Source organism: Dysidea avara, chromosome 13 (assembly GCF_963678975.1).
Source record: "Dysidea avara chromosome 13, odDysAvar1.4, whole genome shotgun sequence".
Classification (NCBI taxonomy): domain Eukaryota; kingdom Metazoa; phylum Porifera; class Demospongiae; order Dictyoceratida; family Dysideidae; genus Dysidea; species Dysidea avara.
In genome coordinates, this window is record NC_089284.1 from 9,263,890 (window position 1) to 9,286,380 (window position 22,491).

A 22,491-nucleotide genomic window follows, 5' to 3' on the forward strand; every position below is an offset into this window, starting at 1 on the left:
AACTCATACAACTGATTTGTAAGACACTGTAAATGCACTTCCCAATCAAATTGATCCAAAATGTCACCCATTAGCATTTAAAAAGCAAAATAGTGTGTACTATTAAAAGTAAAGTAAGTTATAATTCTATTTTCGGGTTTATTTTATCTCCGATCTACATTGGGTAAACCTTTAGTATTCACAAAAATTAAAATTCTAACAAATATTATTGAATGTGTTACTATACATGACCACAAATTAGATTACATAAGCCATTCACAACAAAAACGAGACATATATATTTGCAAAAAATTGCAATAAATTTGTTTAGGCTATCTATTATTTGCACCTGAAATGGTGACGTGAGTCCCAATATCCTCTGAAAAGTGAAGTATCCATTACGCTTCATTGTCAGCTATGTTCACCCATTACGCAGCATTTCAAATCAAGAACTGTTCGAAAAGCACCTCTGCAATCCACGCGTACCGAAAGAAAGAAATGGTGCCACGCGCCCCAGTTATATCAATTATCGTCTGAAAAGTGAAGCATCTATTACGCTTTGTTGTTGGCTATGTTCCCGTTACACAGCAGTACGAATCAAGAATAGTTAGAAAGTACCTCTGCTATCAAAATAGTCACTATGACAAATACGGACGATTTCCATTACAAAGGGAAGCCATCATGTGCTATCGCCAATTTTATTTTTATTTATATATATATATATCACAAAATCGACACTTTTCGCTGTCAGCAAAGATGAATGGGACACAAAGTAGGACACTGGTAAGTCCATGAAGAATGCATTATACGTACTGCGGTATGCCAAAAGGCACCTGTCGGGCCGAAGCGACATTGAACAGTGAAAAAATCAAGCCCGTGGCCTTAGCCATTATCAAGTTACGCTTGTTTGAAGGCAACTCAGTCAGTCAATCACTAGAAAATTCCCTTAAATAATTTTTTAAAAATTCATAGCAACTTATTGAAGATGTTTCAGGTTGATCTGAAAGCTTGTTTGGGCTTAGTTTTACCTAACCAATACTGCCTCATCGTTGTCTGGGAAAATTGAGGCTGTTTTTTGGGTGATGTTATTTTGTGGGCCATGCCTACTCCTTTGTGGTCCCTACTATACACTACTATCGTAGTGCATGATATAAGTGTGTGTCATTTGTTACTACTATGGACAATCACTTATAAGTTGAACATAGCTACTGTGGCTGCTAAAGGCCTAACTAAATGGTGTGTGCACAAATATAGCTGATCATACTGTTTCTAGAGAAAAAAAACCAAGTAGCTCTATTAATAAATCAGTTTTCCACTAAGGTGCTGGAAACACTTTCATAATAAAAGGTGGTGAAGGAAGGTCATCACTGTAGACAGCACACATCTTAAGAACACATGGATCTTCTCTCCAAGCGTAGCGGACATGAGTAGGAATGGTATTAGCATCACAGGAATAATCAATAAGGACAGTATTATGATCAACTTTTGACACAAATGATTCCATCCATGTTGGTAGTCCAGCCTTTGTACAGCTCACTTCAAATCCTGAATGAGATCGGATTTCCAAACTATATCCCTTAGGTATGGTGTAGTTTATGATAACAAAACCCGGCGTAAGGTGATCTATAATTGCTTGATTAGCTATGGGACCTGTATAGTACACTCCTTCTTGTTTATATGCTACAGCTCTTCCAGCTAAAGCAAGTCGATATCCTACATCTTGTTTGTCTCTAGGATGGACAGAACCAAAAGGAGAGGTAGGATCACCCAGGTCCATTGCAACAGCCATGAAGACCTCCTGCATACGATCATTTGGGACATATCCATAATCAGCTGTCTGGTGCCAACGTATATCAGGAAATCCATCCACAGTGACATTGCTGTTGCCATTTGCAGCAAGCTATAATGAAAGAATAAACCATCCATACATTTATTAATTAAGTTAAGGCTAACTTGAACAAATCCAAATGGAAACAGCTCATTTGTGCTTTTGTGACTGCCTTCAAACCATTTTGCCCTCCAGTCATCAATCATTGCTGGGAAGGTACAATTGTATGTGTCAGGCTTTCCAGCATTGGCTTCTCCTTGGTACCAGATGGCACCATATATGGTCATGTTCAAGAAGGGATGGATCATGGCATTCCACAATACTGATGGACTACCTGGACCTTCAACTCTATAGAAACGGTGTATATGTAGATTTGGAATGTGATAAATGCAGTGTTATATATATAGGAAAAATGTCTTGAGCTCAGTTAACAATATAAATATATATCACCCATTATATATATATAATGGGTGATATATATCATAAATAATATATCAGTCCAATAGGATACTTCAATACAATATATCAGAAAAACTGAAAGAGCTTGTACACACTGAACATAACTTGCAAATGAAGCAGAACATACAAACTCTATTATAAACCTGAATGTTGCAAATGAAGAATTATGTGCTGGATATTTTGTTGGAGGTAAATGGCTATATGGTAAATAGCTAGATGAGAATCACATTTGATGAAATAAACTTTTGACAGATTCCTTCAGCTTTGGAATATCTCATAAACAAGAATTAATTGGGGGTTAAACTTTGATGAAATTCCCCTATAGTTTCACTTCATACCTTATGTTTAGGGAACTGCACTGGTATGAAAAAAATTTAATGGATTTTGTGGTTTTACCTTCAACTGTAGCTAGATAGTACCAACCAATCACAATAATTTCTGCACACTCATATTGCAAGCAAATGCAAGCTATGCTGAAGAGCTGTATTTTACAGTAAATGTGGCCTCATGCCCTTAGCACGCAGCATAAAAATTATTGAAGTATTTAGTTTGTTGTATCTTACTATTGCTTATAGAAGATTTTTAACGCATTATTGCATGTCTTACCCTTTACTGTATAAGACTCCCTAATTTTATTAGTCACTTTGTAATGCTCAGGTGCTCACAGAAGTAATATGGAAGGTGGGTTTGTTGAGTCAACAATATATAGTACCACAAATGGAAGTGAAAGATGATGGAAGGGAGATTGCCAAACTATATATAGTGGCTCATAAAAACAGATGCTTTCCAGCATTACATACCTCATTGTATGCACTTCCATCACACCCATACATGCATTACAAATGGGACTCAGAAAAGCTGAGCGACAAAAGAGTAAGACAAACTGGATGAGTCTGGTCATGGTTGAACAGTGCATGAGGGAGTGTGGCCATGGACTTGTATGGATTGGATGTCACAAAATGTACAGGATTTCACAGATCCAACTAGTCACAATTGATTATTCTACCTGCTGTTTGTGTAAGCTTATCTCACATACTTGTGCAATTGAGGGTTGTGTTTCTTATCCATTCCACATTTTTTCAGTGCATCTGGAGATGACCACGCCTCCACAGGAGTGCCACCCCAGTCAGTTGCTACAAGTCCAATAGGATACTTCAAACTGTTATAAAGATTTCTCCCAAAGAACCAACAGGTGGCAGAGAAATAACTCCAATCACCATGTCCGATTGAACCTGGAATATATTATGCATTATATGTATACTACACTATAATATGCAAAATGTAGTCAGCATTAGCAAAAAAACTAGTTGAGCATACTTGGTATATTTATGTAGATGGATATATATAGCATTATTTTTTAACAAATATTTAATGAAGGTTTTCCCTTGAAACCTTCTGCTTTGACCACATATGTTGTAGAATGGTAATTACCCATTTTAGTGTTTACATCAGGGGAGGATCCAGAGTTTGGAAAGGGGGGGGTGCACTTTGCTGAAAAGTTGAAGAGCAAAAAAAAAAAAAAAAAAAAGGTCACAACAATAATGGCTACCCTTTACCAAATGTATTTACTATAGAGTATATAAAGATCCTTATTCAGATCCTTATTCATAGCTTCATAGTTAAGCTACACTGTTTCATGAACACTGTGACTGCTTTATTACAGCGACTGCTCTATTAGAGTATCTCGATCTTGTATGCAATTGTTTTTGAAAGATGTGAAGGAGGGGAAGGGGGACGTGCCCCCCCCCCCCTGGATCCGCCACTGTACATGTTGCACATTCACACTCACTAGGTCCTGCCACTGACCACATCTCATCAATACCCAACAAATCAATTTCAGGTTTAGTAGAGTCCTTCAGTGATGCTGTGAATACCCTGATCTCAGGGTAATTGGCAGAGGCAGCTATTTCTTCTGTAGCATTGAATACCTACAGTGATACCATGTTTATTTGCTACTTTTGTGCATGTGCTAGCGTTTCTTACAGAATGAACAGTGAACTGCATGTTACTCTGACCACTACATATCCACACATCACCAAACAAGACATCATTAAGTGTGAGGGTGAGATTTCCAGCTGTGGCTGTGATGACATGTGGACCACCTTCTTGTGTTGGATCCATCATCACCATCCACCGATACATTGTGGGAGTATCTGTAATGCAATCATGCTATTATAGTTCAAACTCATAGTATGTAGAACATTTAGGATATGCAGACAATGATATGCATGCAGATATGCAGTCATACAACTATAAGACTCCTATTTATGAGCATGTAGTTATCTCTTGCCACCTTCTAACCTTTAATGTAAACAGCATCATATTTCTTATTGTTGAAGTTCACAGCCACCAAATTGTTCACAGCATCATTACGAAGGTATCCCCACAAGGTGGCCTTCATTGGAGCTCTCTGTAACACCATGTGGTCATTGTAGTAACTGGCAAAACTGAAGTCTCCATCTGTAAATATATATTTATTTATTTATTATTAATGGTTCTGAAAAAGACTAAAGTCTTATATAACCATACAAATTAAATTACATAATTATTATAAATCTACTGTCTTTCCGTAATGTCTTGAAAGAAGTTGTGTCCAATACATTTACTATATCAGTTGGAAGGGTGTTTCAGTCATTGATTATTCTGTTAGTGAAAAAATTTAATCTAGTGTTGGTGTTGGCCCTTTCCTTAACTTTCCTTAATAATTTCACACCATTAGATCTTGTGGTGTTACAACTTATGGTAAAAAGATCTTGATGTAGTACCTCAACTAAGCCCCTGATAATTTTATAGATGGTTATCATGTCCATTCGTTTTCACCTGTAGTAAAGGGAAGGTAAGTTTAAAACTTGTAATCTTTCCTAGTAAGTCAACCTACTCAAATCTGGACCCATCTAAGTAGTATGTCTTTGCACTGCTTCTAATGTTCTAATGTCCTTCAATAGGTAAGGGTTCCAGATTATAGATGCGTAATCCAAGTGGGGTCTAACAAGGCTGATGTACAATATACGAAATACTGTTGGGGTGAGGTGAAGAAAAGTACACTTGATTTTTCCAACCATTCTGTTTGTCTTCATGATGGAAAGGTTGATATGCTTTGAAAAATTGAGATTACTTGAAAAGGTGACGTCTAAGTGGCTAAGTCTCGTTCTTCACTATATCCCTGAATCTCTATGTCGTCAGAGTCAACTGTAAGTGTGTAGCTACCACCATTTGGAGAACCATCTGAAGAACCTAGTGACAGATACTTACATTTGGGGATGTTTAAAGATCCCTGCCAAGTCTTATTCCACTGCATAAAATAATTTGTGTTAGCTAAACCACCTTTAATCTGCAGAGAGAAAAATTACTACCTATTCCACAAGAGATAGAGCCAGTTGTAGTTAATTCATGTTTCAGATCAGTAAGTTAGCCTAAACCAACGCGGGCGGGCAGCTCATTATTCATTAGAATAATACATGCACCAGACTGTTTTATTAGAATTAGCTGAATGCTCTATTAGAGTATCTTGATCTTTTATGAATCTTATTGAGAAATCGGAAAGGGTTAGTCCCTTCTCCTTCATCTACCTTCTTTTTTTCTATGCCTAGCACAATCATTAAGCATTGGGATGATGAAATAATGGTAAAAACTAATACAGAATAATGACCACATTTAGGTGGTGAGACATAGCTAGCAATTCGGGCAGGGATCTGAAACATAAAATTAACAATAAGTGGCCTAGTAGCTAAGAATTTATGAAACGTGCATATTGAGCGATGCATTCCAATTGACATACTATCAGGTAGGCTGCAAAAGTAGCCACGCCCCTATAAGCCATTGAATGATTAACCACCCAACATTGTACTTAAATCTCGTTATAAAAAAGGAACGCTTACCTTGTGTTTTAGCAAAGGCGCTTGAGAATACAAATGAAGCAAGAATAAATGCTATCCACCACGCCATGATTAATCAGCTCAGGAAGTCACGCGCACGATATCATGTGAGTGCACCAACTTTTGCATCACGTGACCATGCAGACCGCTCAGGATGGTAAACTCAGGAGTGGTTCAATCAACTTGCAGTAACTTTTGCTGTTGTTCCTCTCAGGCGGGTCAGGCCCTAGTTATAGCTAATAGCTATAGGGTCTGACCCGCCTGAGAGGAAGTTCAATTTTGGCTCACATGCAGGTCATTATATCTAACCCAAACCCCAACCCCTGTTATTTTTACTGTGCAAGACCTCAAAATTGATTATAAAAAGCACACTATACTATAGTTATAATTTACATAGTAAAGATTTAAAATGTTCTTACACCTGATGCATTAACTAAAGATTCTGGAAGATTGTTCCGAAAAGGAGTAGTGGTAGGAGTTGATTCTGGTGGGATGAAATCTCAGTTGGTGCCCTCTTGTATTATGTATAGATGGTCGAGGTAAGAGAAGGTCATGTGTGTTGATGTATACTAAATTATCAACAATCTCATACAAATTTTAATTTCTTCCTTTTCTCTGCTAAAGTCTTAAAGTCAAGTTCGTTTAACATTTCCATACCACTAAAGTAATATATTAAAGATAAGTGTCACTAATTGCCTTTGGGCAGCTTTTTCTAGCTCTACTAACCCTACTAGTGAATTTCATAACCCTGCTAGCACATATCAAATGCTACCACAACAGATTCCTAACCCATTCACATTAACACAATTTACCCACAGATGTGATTGTGCCTGATTTAATTAGGTGATACTCTCTCTCCTATGGTGTTTCTATTAATTTTTAACCATCTGCTTCAATTGGCAGCGTCTCTCAATTCTCCATATGGCTGTACACTTTTCAATTACCAGTGCCTAACTCTGATGGCTTACCACTAGTTGGTTCATGCTAAATGGTCATTGAGCGGCCTGGATGGTATAGAGCATGCATTGATAAATATTTTTGGATGGTTGCTGCAAGGTCATGATGATGTACTGCTGAAAGGTACAAACTTTCTAGCCCTCTTATTACAGGGCTTCCACTCCACTTGATGGAGGTCAATTTCTTCCAAAACTACTGTATCGCTGTAAACTAGCTACTGTTAAAGCAAGTCGGAAACCTACGCCTAAGTTGGTGACTCAATGATGGATCATTCTGTGGAGGGATATGCTGATGATGCTACACAAATTTCTACTAACTTTGACACTCATTACAAGAAATATACGATTTGGATCTAATGCTGAAGCCATCCAAATGTGTGTCATTTCTTTTTGATGGTGTTGAACACCAATCTCAAGGAATACATCTGTCACTAGTCTGAATAGGTGGGACAAAATTTCTTGGGAAACTTGTAGATGTGTCCTTATAAGCAACCAAAGCAATTTCAAAGAAAAAGGTAACTGCCTTCTTAACTGAATTATTATCAGCAACAGATTCGCTCCTAATTCATTGAGAGTACAAGTTGTGGATTTATATAGTTACATCATTTCATTACTGAGGTTTCATTTTTATGTTTGGATGCCATAATCAATCATACTATCAGAAAGCTTAAATCAACGGTAGCACTGGAATTATCTCAAGAAGTGGTTACAGCTTCCAAAAAGTACCACCCACTGATATTACACTGGTATTTTCTGCCATAGAGTGTTTTTCATGTATCTAGGGAAGCAAGGTTCAGTTTATTTACATGCATTAATATTTGTGACTGAATTTTGGAAAATCACCCATATGGGCGCGTGTGAAATAATTAGAATTTTCATGTTTAGTGTGTTGCTAATAAGAGTAGGGCACAGGTTTGAAAATATTTCAAGAATTTTCTTGTAATTTAAGGTATAGAGAACGGCTTAAAATAACCAATAAGTAGATTTGCACTATAAAGTTTGTGTTTTGATTATTAAATATTTTAGGTGTCAAATGTGCCCATATGGGTGATTTCCAAAATCCGGTCACATTTGTACATCATGCATCCGACTCTAGACTGCAGGAATTGGGCTTGCATCTCCACCTTGGTAATGATCTTCTACAGTTTCAGACTCAAGACTGTTCCATCCTGTCTACTGCATGAAGTCATCTATCTTACATGTCATTAGCACATTCCTTATATAAAGATCAGCTAAAATGAAGGCCGCCACTTTAGATCGTGAAACGCACTTCAATCATCTCAGTATATTTATAGACTCAGCAAGGTTGGAGTCTTCTTGCAGAGCATGGACAAGCTCTTAGGTGGATTTCACCCTGGGAAATTTTCCTACTTCATCTGACACATTGCCCACTGCAGTCAACCTGCATCGCTGGCACATACAGTGTAATACAAAGTGTACCTTGTGTGACTCCAACCAACCAACTACAGTCCATATTCTGGGTGGGATCCCAGTGGCACTAGGAATTCTTATTGTCATAATCAAGTATTGCCCATTTTGGCCTTGAAGTTGACAACCCTTTTTGCTGATTGCCAAGGTGTCAGTATCTATGCTGATTTACAGGGTCTTAGCTTTAATGAATGGCCACAGGAAACCATACCTTCAGCTGTGCTGGTAACACCTTATCCCATTGTTATCTATAATTCCAATTCTCCATCGATGGGTATTATTGAGTTAACCTGCTCCCTCAACTTAAGGCATTTGCTTGCTGTCAATAGCAATAGTAACTACAACTGCTTGCTAGCTGGGTTGAATCATTTGAACATCTCTAACGACAACTATGAACATCTCTAACTACAACTGTGGAAGTCAGTGTTTTGGGTCACCTGATGTAATCAAAGGAATTAAGGATGTAATTTCTTTTATACAACAAGATTTACCATTTTCAAAAGCTAAGTAGTGTTAGAGACTTATCGAATGAAATGACCAGAATATCCATTAATCTCTGCATTTCAGAGGATTTTTTGGTAGGAACAGTACCATCAGCCCTGACTTAATTATAATGTATTTTTTTGTACAATTCTTTGATTGGTTGTTTGTTGCTGTTGTTGTTGTTTTTTCTTTTTGTATGTATGTAGTTAACATTGTTTTCCTTGCCATTCCCACAACAGATCTACAGTGTGTGTGGGTCAGTAATGTGGTCGTATGTTTGTCCAAGGGTTCACATACTGTTTATTTGTTTGTTTTCTGTACACTTTCATCATAACCATGATGGTTTTCTCTCACACTTTTCAAAAGGATCTCCTATAAGTCTACTCACTTGTCCTAACTATACTCATATTATAAAATTCAAATGGATCCAGGGGGCATGAAGGCGCGTGCCCTCTCTCCCCCACCCTCACCACAATAAATCCATACAAGATCAAGATACTCTGATAGAGCCAGTCACATACTTTAATAGAACAGTCACTGCATGCAACATTTAAGAACCCTCCACAGTTATTGCTGAGTATAAGAAACTTTATCTGCAGCACCATCTCATGTGCAAATTAAATTCACATGGTTCTTTGTATGCCATTCTATATGTAATAGTTATACCAAGGGCACGAGTGCATATATACAGGCAAAGCATGAGTACCCGTGGTACAACTAATATGTTCTACTGTGATTGTGGGATTGAATTTTGCCAAACAAACTGTGATTGTGGGATTGAATTTTAATTCATCAAAGAGTAGTTTGATTATATTTTTGCTAATATAGCAATTTTAAGAGACTACTGTTAATTATGTTACTTTAATTGCTACATTTACAAAAGTAAAAAACAAACTACTGTTGATGTATTAAAATTGAATCCCACAATCACAGGTTGTTTGGCAGAATTCAATCCCACAATCACAGCTTGCTTGATTCCCTATATATATAAGAGAAGAGGATAACAGTATAACATCAAAGAAATCTGATGATTTCTGGATATAGTGTGCACTCCTATTAGGTGTACAATGTCTCAAGTTATCTCGTTAAGGCAGTGTGTAACGAGATATACACACTGGTAGCAGTGCGTATATCTCGTTAACATTTTGAGCCAGTGCAATATGTGATATATGTGCACTGGCTTTCCTTTGATCTGAGGTGTGAAAGTGGTACATATGACAATAGGTCATTAGAACTAGCTATATAGGAATAACCGAGTTAAATGTATTTGAGAATCATGGTAGCTATGAAGTAGCTAAAAAGTCATGTATGCGATTTTATAGCTTTATAGTTTTCATTTTATAATAATAGTGAATAGCTAAGGTTATTTTATGATTAGTCAGTGTGTTGGTGAAAACATGATGAACTGGAATGCCATACACATACAACTACGTATATACTAGCTGCACTACTCGAAGTAAGAACAACAGATCTTGTGCCTAACTTGTGAGTCTGTTGAATTATCCAGCTCAGAATGGTTTAGCTGCCAATTTGTATCAATCTCTGCCAATTATATAGTTAGTGTACAAAGAATTATAGTATTGTCAATGATAAAGGAAATTATGTTGACAAGCAAAGGCTTTCATGATGTCTAATCATTTATCCTCTCATTTGGATTGTCCCCGTATTTGTATAGTCAAGGATTTTGTATACACAAAAATGGTCTGGCTGGAGATTACCTTACTATATATGTAGACATATAGTCATTAGACATAGACCTGTTCTGCTGTGTGTGCATGTGCCTATTCCTGATTCATGCAACAGTAAATACAACACTAAAAAAACTTATCCTGCTATGCTATATAAGGTCAATAAAACTTGATTAGTGTCATTGTCTTTACTGACTGGCCTATGCAATGTTGTCTCGCATTTACTTTACTGGTTTTATATGGGACAAGAGATTATGAATTACTAATTTTTGAAAATTTGATGCAGGTGGGTGGTCATTATTCATTATTTCCAATCACAGTTAAAACATATACACAAATGTAATACCACAGCAAAATCTATGCTCGTTGGCTAGTAAAAATATATCACGAGCAATAATAGTGCCAAAACTCTCAATATATTACCTGAAAGAGACTGTCAAAAAGTCTCCACAAATTCACACACATGCAAGTGGTCATACTTGATTGTTCTATTAGAGTATAACTGATTACTTTATTAGAGTAAAATTTGACTGCTTTATTAGAGTATCTCAATTACCAAAGTTGAAAATTCCTTGCGGGTATAAGTTTATCAAAAGCATGTGGGCACATTTGTTTTGTAACTTTCCAAAACTGGCAAAGAATAATTTTAAATCTGTATAAAAGTTCCGAAGTTGGCAAAATCAATGCTTATCTAAATTAGCATGACTTTAATTCGCACAATTGGCAGAAAATGCTTTTCCAAAACTGGTATCTAATATATAGGCATGTGTAAGGTGTATAGTACAATACAAAGAAACGATCAAGTGTACTCAGTTAGGCTATAACAGTGTAAGGTGTACGCTTAATTGTACATGTGTAGAGAGTGGACACACGTTGTCACACCCCACATACTTCTGATTGGGCCGTGGATATTTCTACCTAAGTCGTCCTCAAGGTAGAGGCACATGCATGTAAGCAGATTTCTAGGTAGAGGATTTGTAGAGTGAACTTGTGAAGAATTGTCTAATAACTATTGCCACTGCCTGACTCAGGTAGGTCTGTAGGTTGAGCCGGCATGGCACTGAATGGGTGTATTGCTTAGGACAGAATTACTGCTAAAACTACACTGGAGTTAAACAACTCAGAAAGTGATTGCCTCAGCCCTACATGACATACATGAGGCTATGCTTGGTGCACACATATACTGTGCCAGTGACATAATCCGACCTCGCATAAACCAGTTAATATGTACCTTCCATATTGAAGCTGCTATCTGGTAACTTTGCTGATCTCATATCATCTCTTGCTGTTAGACTAGATGCCAGTCCTGGCCTAGTCTGGCGCGGCCGCCCCTTCGCAAATAGGAAGGGCCTGGGGACTCTAGCATTGCGTACTTTAGCATTGTGTAAGTTGTGCGAACTTACCGAAAACTGGTGCGTCCAATCAAATCGCTTGCCTGCTCATTTAGTGACGTGGATATCCGTTTTGGCTAACTTGATAGGCGGCAAACTATGGCTTCTGTTTTTCTTGTCACGAGTCTTGTCCATTTAGAACAATTTATCGTGAAGGAATATTAAAAAAAGTACAAAGAGTACGTTAAGTAGTCTTGTAAGTTAGAAGCAGTGAGTTTTTAGAGCGTTCCACTGGATATGAATATCGCAATGACTAACGATAATGGTGCAATCTAATTACGGAAAACCACGACTCTCCCACTAATTACATTCCATTCGCACAAGTACACTATGCCGCTAGAGTCTCCAGACCCTTCCTGTTTGCGAAGGGGCGGCCGCGCCAGACTAGTCCTGGCCATGGTTAAAACATAGTCACTCGTAATGTTTTGTTGCGCGGAGAAACACAGTTATTATTATCGATTTCGTCAATGACAGGGTACACAATCCAGTTGACCATGAAGAAATATACATGTGCCTGTACAATAAAAATAATCACGTGCTGACATCAGGTTGGGTGAATAATTGTTGCGCAGTTTGTGAACTACCGTAATAGTCAGGTAGCTTAGCAAATGGATGTGGACACTCTGGACAAAAGCACCAAATTTTTTCCACATGATACCCATCACCTTAACTTTAAATTTTTGATAGGAACCACTCCCTCCAATTACGTGTGTTTGGGTTTCCCACTTTTACAGCCCAATTTTTAAGGAAAACTTCAAAAATTAAATTTAACCTGTAGACATTATTTCTCCCTTATATACCTTATTGCATTTGCAGTTTATCTCTATACTGCACTAAGTAAGGTCATTTTTTAGCCTTAAAAGTTTTTTTTTTATGAATAACTTTTAATTGTGGGTTTAAGATTTTGAGCACATGTTAGATTAATAGTTGTTCTCCCTACTTAGGTAAGCTAATATATACAACACAGTGTGTGTATACATATATTACAATTGCTACAGAACTGCAGTATTGTCAATTACATATTGAAGTTAATTTTAAACTAAAAAAGGTTTCTTCTCTGTTTAATTTTTGACTGTGGGATTGAGTTTCTGAGCACACATTGAGGTAAATAGTTGTTCTGTCTGCTTATGTAAGCTAACAAAAGTCACTACAGGACTGCAGGATTGTCAATTATATGACTGGAATGATGGATTGGAGCATGTGCTTGGTCTGTCAAGAAAAAACTACAGAGCCCCTGAAATGCCCACTGAATGCACAAGGAAGTGGGGACAAATCAGAACCATACAGGTCCTTTCTGAATAATGTTAATTTTTTCAAAGTTGTGGGCTCATTGCCAGTGGTGCTTAAGTTTGGAGATGACATGACTGTAAGTGAACTGGTCCAAAACCGGGGTGCATGGCACAAATCTTGCTATGTCAAGTTTAACAAAGAGAAGCTGGAGAGAGCTACCAAAAAGCGAGACAGGGACAACACTTCAGAGAGCAGAAACTCTGGGATGAAACGGTATCGGCACCAGTCAATGGACAAGATGTCCTGTCTGTTTTGCCATCAAGAAGATGGACAACTGCATGAATTTAGAACACTTGAAGCTGATGAGACCATAAGACATATGGCTACAGAGCTGCAGGGCACAGATTTAATGGCTAGAATGGAAGGTGGTGATCTTATAGCACTTGAGGCTAAATATCATCTGCAGTGCTTAACAGCACTAAGGAATCGTTACCGTTCACTGGTGCGGCAACAAGAGCAGGAACCAGTAGGCTCTTCTGAGGAAAAGAAGGTGAAGGCAAGAGCACTTGTAGAGCTCTTTACTTACGTAGAAAATTGTGTTGAAGATGGGACCTTCTACTTTAAGTTTTCAGTTTTGCATCAACTGTATGAAATGCGGGTACGCTACCTTGGTGTTGAGAAGGAGATTAACAGAAGCCGATTCAAGGAGAAAGTTCTAGCATACTTTCCGCAAGCACAAGAGCAAAGCGATGGTAAAAATAAAATTCTAGTTTTTGAACAAGGTATGCAGCAAATGCTAAAGCAGGCTACAGCATGTGATTATGAAGGTGATGCAGTACTGCTGGCCAAGGTTGCCAAGATAGTGCGTAAAGAGATTGCCAGCTACAAAAGTTTTTCCTTTGATGGTAATTTTCCTTCTGGTTGTCAGCATGGGTCAGTGCCATCTACTCTCAAGATGCTTGTGTCTATGCTGTTGAATGGTGCTAATATAAAAGATCAAGATTCTACAGACTCACAGGCAACCCTCACTGTCTCTCAGACTATCCTCTTCAATTTTAATAAAAGCGCATCTTCCGTTTCTAAGTCTCGGCATTCCTTGGATAGGGAACCACCATTGCCATTGTATATTAAAATGAAGATACACACAGAGACCAGGTCTAAAAAGATCATCACACAGCTATATGACTTGGGCCTCAGTGTAAGTTATGATAGAGTTCTTCAGCTTGAGAGTCAGCTTGCAACAGCTGTCTGTGAGAATTTTCAGGACAAAGGAACTGTAGTTCCTGCTCAGCTACGACATGGATTGTTTACAGTTGGTGCATTTGATAATTTGGATCACAATCCTTCAAGCACAACTGCTAAAGGTTCATTTCATGGCACAGGCATCAGTCTGTTTCAGTTTCCCACTTCATCAAATTTGGGAGAGAAGCAGAATGACATCAAACTAGCTTTGACTGGTACCAAAAAGGACCACCAGTTGCCAGACAGCTTTACCACTGTGCCAGCTGTGGTTTTGAAGACAGCAACTGTTACAGTGTCAGTTCCACCACTGTTAAATGCATCATCACCAAAAGAGAGACAACTGGTAGGTGCACAATTAAAGGAAAGGAGCTGGCTGGACCATGCTTGTCTACTCCTGGAGAAAGATGAGATTGAAAAAGGTGACACTGTTGCCTGGTCAGCATTCCATGCCTCCATGCAAGGTTCATCAGCAGATTTCCACACTACCCTTACACAGCTTTTACCCCTTTTCTATGAAAAGGCAGCTACAGCAGCTATGATTAAGCATGGAATTAATGTGCTACATTGGGCAACAGAATTTCTCAATCCTGGACAGATACCAGTTGTAGCATTTGATGCACCACTCTATGCTCTTGCCAAGTTCATACAGTGGAACTGGCCTGATACACATGGAGAACAAAAGTTTATAGCAATGTTCGGAGGCCTGCACATAGAAATGGCAATGTGGAACACATATGGTGACTATTTGGAGGGATCTGGGTGGACCAATGCACTGACACAAGCAAGCATTGCATCATCAGGCACTGCTGGCTCTTTTCTGAAGGCCTCACATCTCACCAGAACAAGGCATGCTCACCAGGTGACTGCTTTGGCTCTGGCAAAGCTCCAGGAGGACGCTTTCTTGCAGACTGAAGGGATACACAGTAATGAAGTCAAGGAGATTTGGAGGCAGGAAATGGTACAGAAGAGTCCAACATTTCAGTACTGGGATACAGTACTAAACATGGAACTTCTGGGCCTCATCTTTATTAGATCGCACCGTGAGGGGAATTTTCCTTTGTACGTTGAAAGTCTGAAGGCCTTGGTTCCATGGTTCTTCTCTCTCGACCACCACAATTATGCACGATGGATTCCAATACACATCCGAGACATGGAGAGTCTACCAGCGCCTATCCTCAAAGAGTTTGAGGAGCATAGTCACTGGGTCATCCACAAAACCACCAACAGATTCTCCACCATCCCAATTGACCAAGCCCACGAACAAAATAATGAAGCAGTCAAAGAACACGTTACCTGTTGTCTCCAAGGCCTGCAGTGAATTAGTCAAGTGTGGCTGTAAGAGTCAAAGTGGATGTGGTGCTAGGTGTGCATGCAGAAAGGCACACTGGAAGTGTACAGAACTGTGCAGTTGTCACTGTGAGAAGTAACACAGGCATGAACTACATGTATGTATTGACAATATACCATCACATTTCAAAGTTGATTCAGTATTTTGAGTGACTGCATGTCATACATAGCAGCTATATTGTTTTCCTAGCTTTATGTTAATAAAACCATCTGGTGGCTTGTCTAGTTTGTCTAAGTAGCATAGTTGTACTCAAAATGCATGTTTAGAAGGTGAGATATTGGTAAATATAAGTTTTAAATAGCGGCCATTTTAAAAATCCGAGGTGGCGGCCATATTGTATTCGGAGGGAGTGGTTCCTATCAAAAATTGAAAGCTAAGGTGATGGGTAACATGTGGAAAAAATTTGGTGCTTTTGTCCAGAGTGTCCACATCCATCTCAAATCTGGCCTTAAGCTGCCTGACTATAAGAGCAGCGCATTTTATGAACATCAACTGGATTCTGGTCCATTCAGCCGTTATGATTCAAGTGCGTATCATAGCTGCTTACAGGGAGGAATAACAGGCTTCTTTTACCAGTATATTAGGCTGAAAGGACATGGATAAAGACGCATTCTAGCTACATTGCGGCTCTCCCTTCAAGGTTACTTTGCGTGCTTGCAGCTGGCCTGGATAAGGTGCTTTTTCTCTCAGTTTTTCCCTCTGCGTACTCAGCATTTGTGGTAGCTAGCAGGTTCATCTCGTTTCAATCAACTGATATTGATGGGCACATGTACAGTCCAGCCTGCTTGTATGTTTTTCTAGCAGTTGTCCAGCACAAACAAACACTGCACATGCATGCTCCACCAGTAATGAAATGTATATCAGCACAAAAGGTTTGGTGCATTGTAACTCTTGTCCCAACATTATGTCTTTAATGTCCAGTTTAATGGTACACGTACTTATAGTTTCACTCTCGAATTATCCCATGCGTGCAGATGTAACACAACATGCAGTTACATAATGTCACCTCATACAGCTATCAGTGCAAACATAGAGTGTTTGGAATCAGTTATGCTGTGTTACACATGTAGCTAAGTATACTCCAATACATGAGTTACAAAGGTACAGCTCCATTTGATCAATTTTGACAAACAGCAAGACCTAGAAAAGTTATATCCACTTTCATCTTGCCCAGCTGTAACCACATGTCTTCCTAGACGTCGTTCATGGTACCGTACGTACCCCTGATGAGCAACTATTGCACCTGACCTATGGAATCCACACATGAATACAAAATTTGTTTGCATAACTAGACCTCACCATATCAGTCAAATCATCATCCAAACTAATCATTCCACAAGAATGACAATAGTCATCAAGCGATTCTAAATAAACAAATATTATCTGTTAATTATGCATTGACACATCATAACTCATCGGTATATACAACAGACTATGAAAAGAAATTCACTGATTCACCAAGAAATCCAACTATTCGCCAAGAAGGCTAGAACAATATAGATACAAACATGTATATGTTTACTTAATGGTACAAATGAGTACACAGAATGTGATGATGTATATTGAACTGTTTGCTGAAGCATAGGTGCATAATTATTATAATTTTTGTGGCATAGTCTAACTTATTTCATTTTAAACAAAGGATAGTTGAGTTTCACTCAGTGGGTAGTCTGCACAAACAGAGTAAAGTCAAATAGTTAACTGAAAACAGGTTCCAGATTTCATGTATTCATCTGAACGTGCCCCCAACAATAATTAGGCCACTACACTTTGCTTTCAGCCATGTTCAGCCAGCATTGCATGGGAAGCTCCTCTGGAACCATTCCAGTCACTACAGTAACAGAAAATACAGTTAACTTTTGTTACACGTGTAGGGAAGCCATTACGTGAAGCTAGCTACCACAAATCAACATCTTCCACTGTCAGCAAAGATAGATAAAAGAAGACTCAAGTAGGTCCATGATGTTCGCATTATAAATACTGCGGTATGCCAAATTAAGATACCAAGCAACGTTGAACAGTGAAGAAATCAGGGGGCCTGTTCCAGGTAGTTGTAAAGCTAAGTACCGTGTGAAAATACACACATATGCTAGGGGGTCTGGAGGCATGCCCCTACAGATTTCTTCTAAGATCACTTACTGACTGCTCTATTAGAACAAATGACTGTTCTATCAATCTTTTTCTATCAGAAAATTGATAGGGGGAATCAGTAAAACGCGGAATACGGAATAACAAAATAAGCAAAACTTATCTTTTGCAGATGAGTAATTATGCTTTATTTACCTTGTAACAGCTCTGCACGGCGCACCACAGCGATGGATAGAACAGCAGCTGACGAGCATTAAATGGGACGAGCACACCACCAATCACCCTAGAACGATCTACCTTCGCTAAACTTACTTACCTACACTCTTGATTCAAACCTGAAGAGTTTGGAAATCCATTTAAAGACACACAACCACTGGACTTCCCTAGTGTGACTCTAATAAATTCGGTCGTATGCACATGAAGGGCAGCTAGTTTAATCTAAGAATAGAACTAGGTCTTGGCGTTTTGTAGCTATATCAACCAAGGAGTATAGATAAGTAAGTTTAGCGAAGGTAGATCGTTCTAGGGTGATTGGTTGTGTACTTGTCCATTGATAGGTGGGCTCCATAAATTGACAGCTGGTTGCTATGTCTATGGGGATCACAAAGGTTTGGTCTCTTGCAAAAATATCAGCTAAAATCCAGCCTGACTTGTCCTTCACTACAGCTTGGCATTATTACAAACTTGGGCGGAACTGGACTACTTGTTCAGTATTATAATATTGCTATATAATTAAACACCCATCTCCACAATGTCCAGGTCTTATGACTAGTGGCTATAAATTTAGCATACACATATCCAACAATTAAGCGACTTTTAATAAAAAAAATTTTATTGGCAAGATACACGCGTCTACACTGGAAGCAGGTTTTCAAGGCTCTGTTATGGAGCGTCAGATAACTTTTAATCCCTTTCCAGGTTCTAGCAGGAATGGCCAGCATGACATCTACTTTCACGTAAAATGTAACAGCTTAATACGGCCTTCTTCATGGTACAAAGTAGGGGATTTAACATTACACATACAACCATTGGCAATGAAAATATTTGCTCACCCCAACAATCCAGGCGCGAACTTTTTAACGATTCCAGGTTATCCCAGGCTAGATCTATCCTTTCTTGAATACTTCAGCTAGCTATACCGTTCGTGACGAACGTTTTACACGGTACAAATAATTTTATAAAAATCACCATCTCAATCCAATAGTCGCATACCCTGGCTGAGCACTGATTATTAATGACGCGCGCGCTATATTGCGTGGGCGAGTTGCAATGGAGAAGTATTCCGTTCTTGAATGTTTAATTCATCAACTTTTCAATGGTCAGTAGTCCTTGTACATCATGCTAATAACTTTTTTTGATCACGTGATACATCTTTGTATTTTGTACATGTAATCAAATAAATATTTTGAAAAATGGTCATTATAAAAATTTCAAGTTATTTGTTTGCAGTTCTCCAACGTATAAACCTGTGGAAAAAACAGTCACATTTAAATTGGTGAATTTAAAAAAATCTTTATCACGCACACACTACACACACACACACACTCACACACACTTCACTACATATTCACATAAAAATAAAACACTACAAGGTTTGGTAATGGTTGTTTACATTGGCTAATTTTGTGGTGTGCCACATATAGCAACTAGGGAAATGTGTATCTGTGATCAAGAATTTAATTTAGTTTGTAATATCATAATTAGATGGTCACACTATCTTCGTCAACTAGAGATGAACTGGCTTTTGGTAAAAAGGGAGGGGTAGCCAATGCCTCGGGACTCTTGTATGCTATGTGAGAAATCCAATCAGAAATACACAAATATATTAGAAACCAAATCCTAAATCCAAAATCATGTAAAAGTAATGGAGAAAGTGAGTTTAACAAAGTAGACAATGATCGATCATGAATAACTAGAACAAGATGTAGATCAACAACTGTACAGATAGTTACTAGTTAGCAATATCTCTAAATGCTTTTAAAAATACATAAAGATTGGGAGTCTCGTACACGCCAGTTGGGTGCTTTGTGTGGGCATTGGCAACCCCTCTGGTACACCATTTCTGTGTTTTGCGTGGGCGTTAGCTACCCCTCGGGAAAAATAAAATAATGAAAGACTATACAGAAGCTGATCTGTACAGAAGATGAGCCCTACACAGCTACGTGGGCTTCTTTTTACAAAGCATACACTCACCTTATTTGCACATAGCCCAATCATCATCATGGACGCTTCCACCTCCCACCGTGCACTAAAGTAATAGAAACAAACATCATTAAATAATATAAGCATTAATAGTATTATAGCATAACACAGCAGCACAATATTACAGCATGATAAACAAACCAAAGTATTTATACAGAAAACTATGTCATAGACATTTAATCGTCTTTGAGCAAGGCCATTTTAACGAAGGCGCAAATTGGGCGTGGGCGGGCAATTCATTACATTCTTTTCGCCGTTTATAACTATCACTTGCAAACTAATGCATATACATACAATGTCAAAGAACGTATATATTTAAACAGTTGTATGATACTTATAGACTGTTTTTTCACTGTCAACCACTTCTTGCGCGTGGGCGGCCCACTACCCCTCCCCTCCGCACCCTCCCACCCACCCACCCACCCCCTATATGATATACGTGCTATACAGCTGAGCATATAAAAGTTGCTAAAATTAACAGGTTTTTGTAGAATCAGTTTTATTTTTAAAATTCTAATTGAACAAACAGTACATTTTCATACTGTAGCTGAATGACATTAAAATACATTGAATTGTCTGATATGATAATTTTTACTATACTTCCATACCTCTGTAAGTATTTTCTTGTAGTCTACATGTCCATTTTCAGTTGAATGCACATACTCTACTACGTCATAAAAATTCTCAACTGTTGCAACTAAACGATGGTGGCGCGTCTAAGACAGTTTTGTCATTCTCATTCTGTAAGTATACAGCCGGAATTTTGTGAAGGGCAGGCACAAACAAAGCAGATTTAGTTTCTTACCCTTTGCTTGGCAGGCAAATATAGAACATCTTCCTGAACTTCACTGCATGAGCTCTGGGTAGTTTAACAAAACAAACCGGCTTCTTTGTTTCAGCAATGAAAGGACTAATTAGAATCACTTCTTTTCACTCCTTTCAAAAGGTCTGTTATCTTCTGCACCTTCTCCTCCGTTAAGTTACTGTTTTCAATGGCGGATCCAGGATGGGGCATTTGGGGCAAATGCCCCCCCCCCCCCCCCTAAATTTGTGGAGGAGCCACTGGCAGTCATACTTCTGATTAAAATAACTACTAAACTTTGTTGGGCCAAGAAACTCATGAAAATATGTACATTTTACTAGCAGTTGTTACAAATTTACCTGAAATCAAAGCGAACCAAAGTCAAATTACCTGTGAAATCGTCACCAAGCACCTTCGTACTTACTAAGCGCCTCTAAAAATAATTATCGTGTTGTATTTGTTAAAGACATTCAGAGCCTTTTAAACAACTTTTAAGACTTCACAACCATCTGAAAAGGCAAAAATGGCAAAAATCAACAGTGAAACACTACTAAGAGGTGATTATTTGTTCCCTCAAAAATGCAACATTGAATTAGAATCTGGCTCACTTACAACTTGGCTTCTTGTGCCCCTCCCCTTGCCAACTCCTGGATCCGCCCCTGGTTTTAGTGTGATTGGGATCAAGATATTTTCCTCTACAGAAGCTCTCTGTGTGTGACCCTCTTTCCGACGTATATATATCTAAACTCACTGATAGTGATTCAAAACTCACACCTCGCCGCATACACTGCCACGAGGAAATCTCGTGATCCAACACTTCGAATGACTGATATTGCTCGTCAGACCCTTTTGCTTAATTCACTTACCATTCGGGACCAAGCCAGAATTCGTTCAATTTCTGCTGACCCCTGTACCAGTTCATGGCTTCGGGCCATTCCTTGTGATTCTTTAGGCCTATCCATGTCCTCACAAACTCTGGCTTGGTGTCCCTCTCTTTTCTGCCACTTCTCCAGTTCGCTGCCCATGTGGTAGTGTTGTTGATCAATTTGGCGATCATCTGCTGGGCTGTGGACATGGACCCATGCGTATACATAGGCACGATGCTTTATGTGATGTGATGCTTTACTTCAGGACAACACTGGTTGCCGTAAAGAGCAACGGTGTGCTGGTTCCCGATTGGATCACCCGGGTGATGTTTTTCACCCTGACTTTGTGCATGGGAAGCCTGCGTACTTCGATGTTACTGTGCGTTGTCTATTACAAGAATCTCTGTTGGGTCAGTCTGCAGTTTCAGCAGGTGTGGCTGCTGCTAAGGGAGAAGAAGATAAGGATGCTCACCATGATGAGCTTGTACAGGCTGCTGGAGGTGTCTTTGTCCCCCTGGTGGTTGAGTCCTTGGGTTTGTGGTCTGCTGTTAGTCGTCCTGTCTTGCAGGATATTGCTTTGAGGACAACCACCAGGAGTGGCATTTCTCGTGGCCTAGCATACGCCA

At 38.8% G+C, this 22,491-nt stretch overlaps 1 protein-coding gene and 2 long non-coding RNA genes across 4 annotated transcripts; all 3 read right to left on the reverse strand.

Moving 5' to 3' along the window:
• Window positions 1-1,033: 1,033 nt before the first annotated feature.
• Window positions 1,034-6,265, reverse strand: LOC136242712 (sialate O-acetylesterase-like). The gene is made up of 7 exons (XM_066034163.1): window positions 6,145-6,265; window positions 4,568-4,726; window positions 4,250-4,419; window positions 4,056-4,194; window positions 3,303-3,498; window positions 1,933-2,155; window positions 1,034-1,879 (listed from the first exon to the last, which is right to left on the reverse strand). Exons 1-7 carry the CDS (start codon window positions 6,209-6,211, stop codon window positions 1,295-1,297), a joined length of 1,539 nt encoding a protein of 512 aa, XP_065890235.1. The 5' UTR covers window positions 6,212-6,265; the 3' UTR covers window positions 1,034-1,294.
• Window positions 6,266-16,939: 10,674 nt separating this feature from the next.
• Window positions 16,940-18,460, reverse strand: LOC136242996 (uncharacterized). 2 transcript variants are annotated; one of them, XR_010694694.1, is made up of 3 exons: window positions 18,191-18,460; window positions 17,207-17,271; window positions 16,940-17,155 (listed from the first exon to the last, which is right to left on the reverse strand). It is a non-coding gene; the product is annotated as an uncharacterized lncRNA (long non-coding RNA). The 2 variants fall into 2 exon arrangements; XR_010694693.1 differs by having other exon boundaries at window positions 18,312-18,453.
• Window positions 18,461-19,398: 938 nt separating this feature from the next.
• Window positions 19,399-20,571, reverse strand: LOC136243028 (uncharacterized). The gene is made up of 2 exons (XR_010694713.1): window positions 20,189-20,571; window positions 19,399-19,461 (listed from the first exon to the last, which is right to left on the reverse strand). It is a non-coding gene; the product is annotated as an uncharacterized lncRNA (long non-coding RNA).
• Window positions 20,572-22,491: the final 1,920 nt, after the last annotated feature.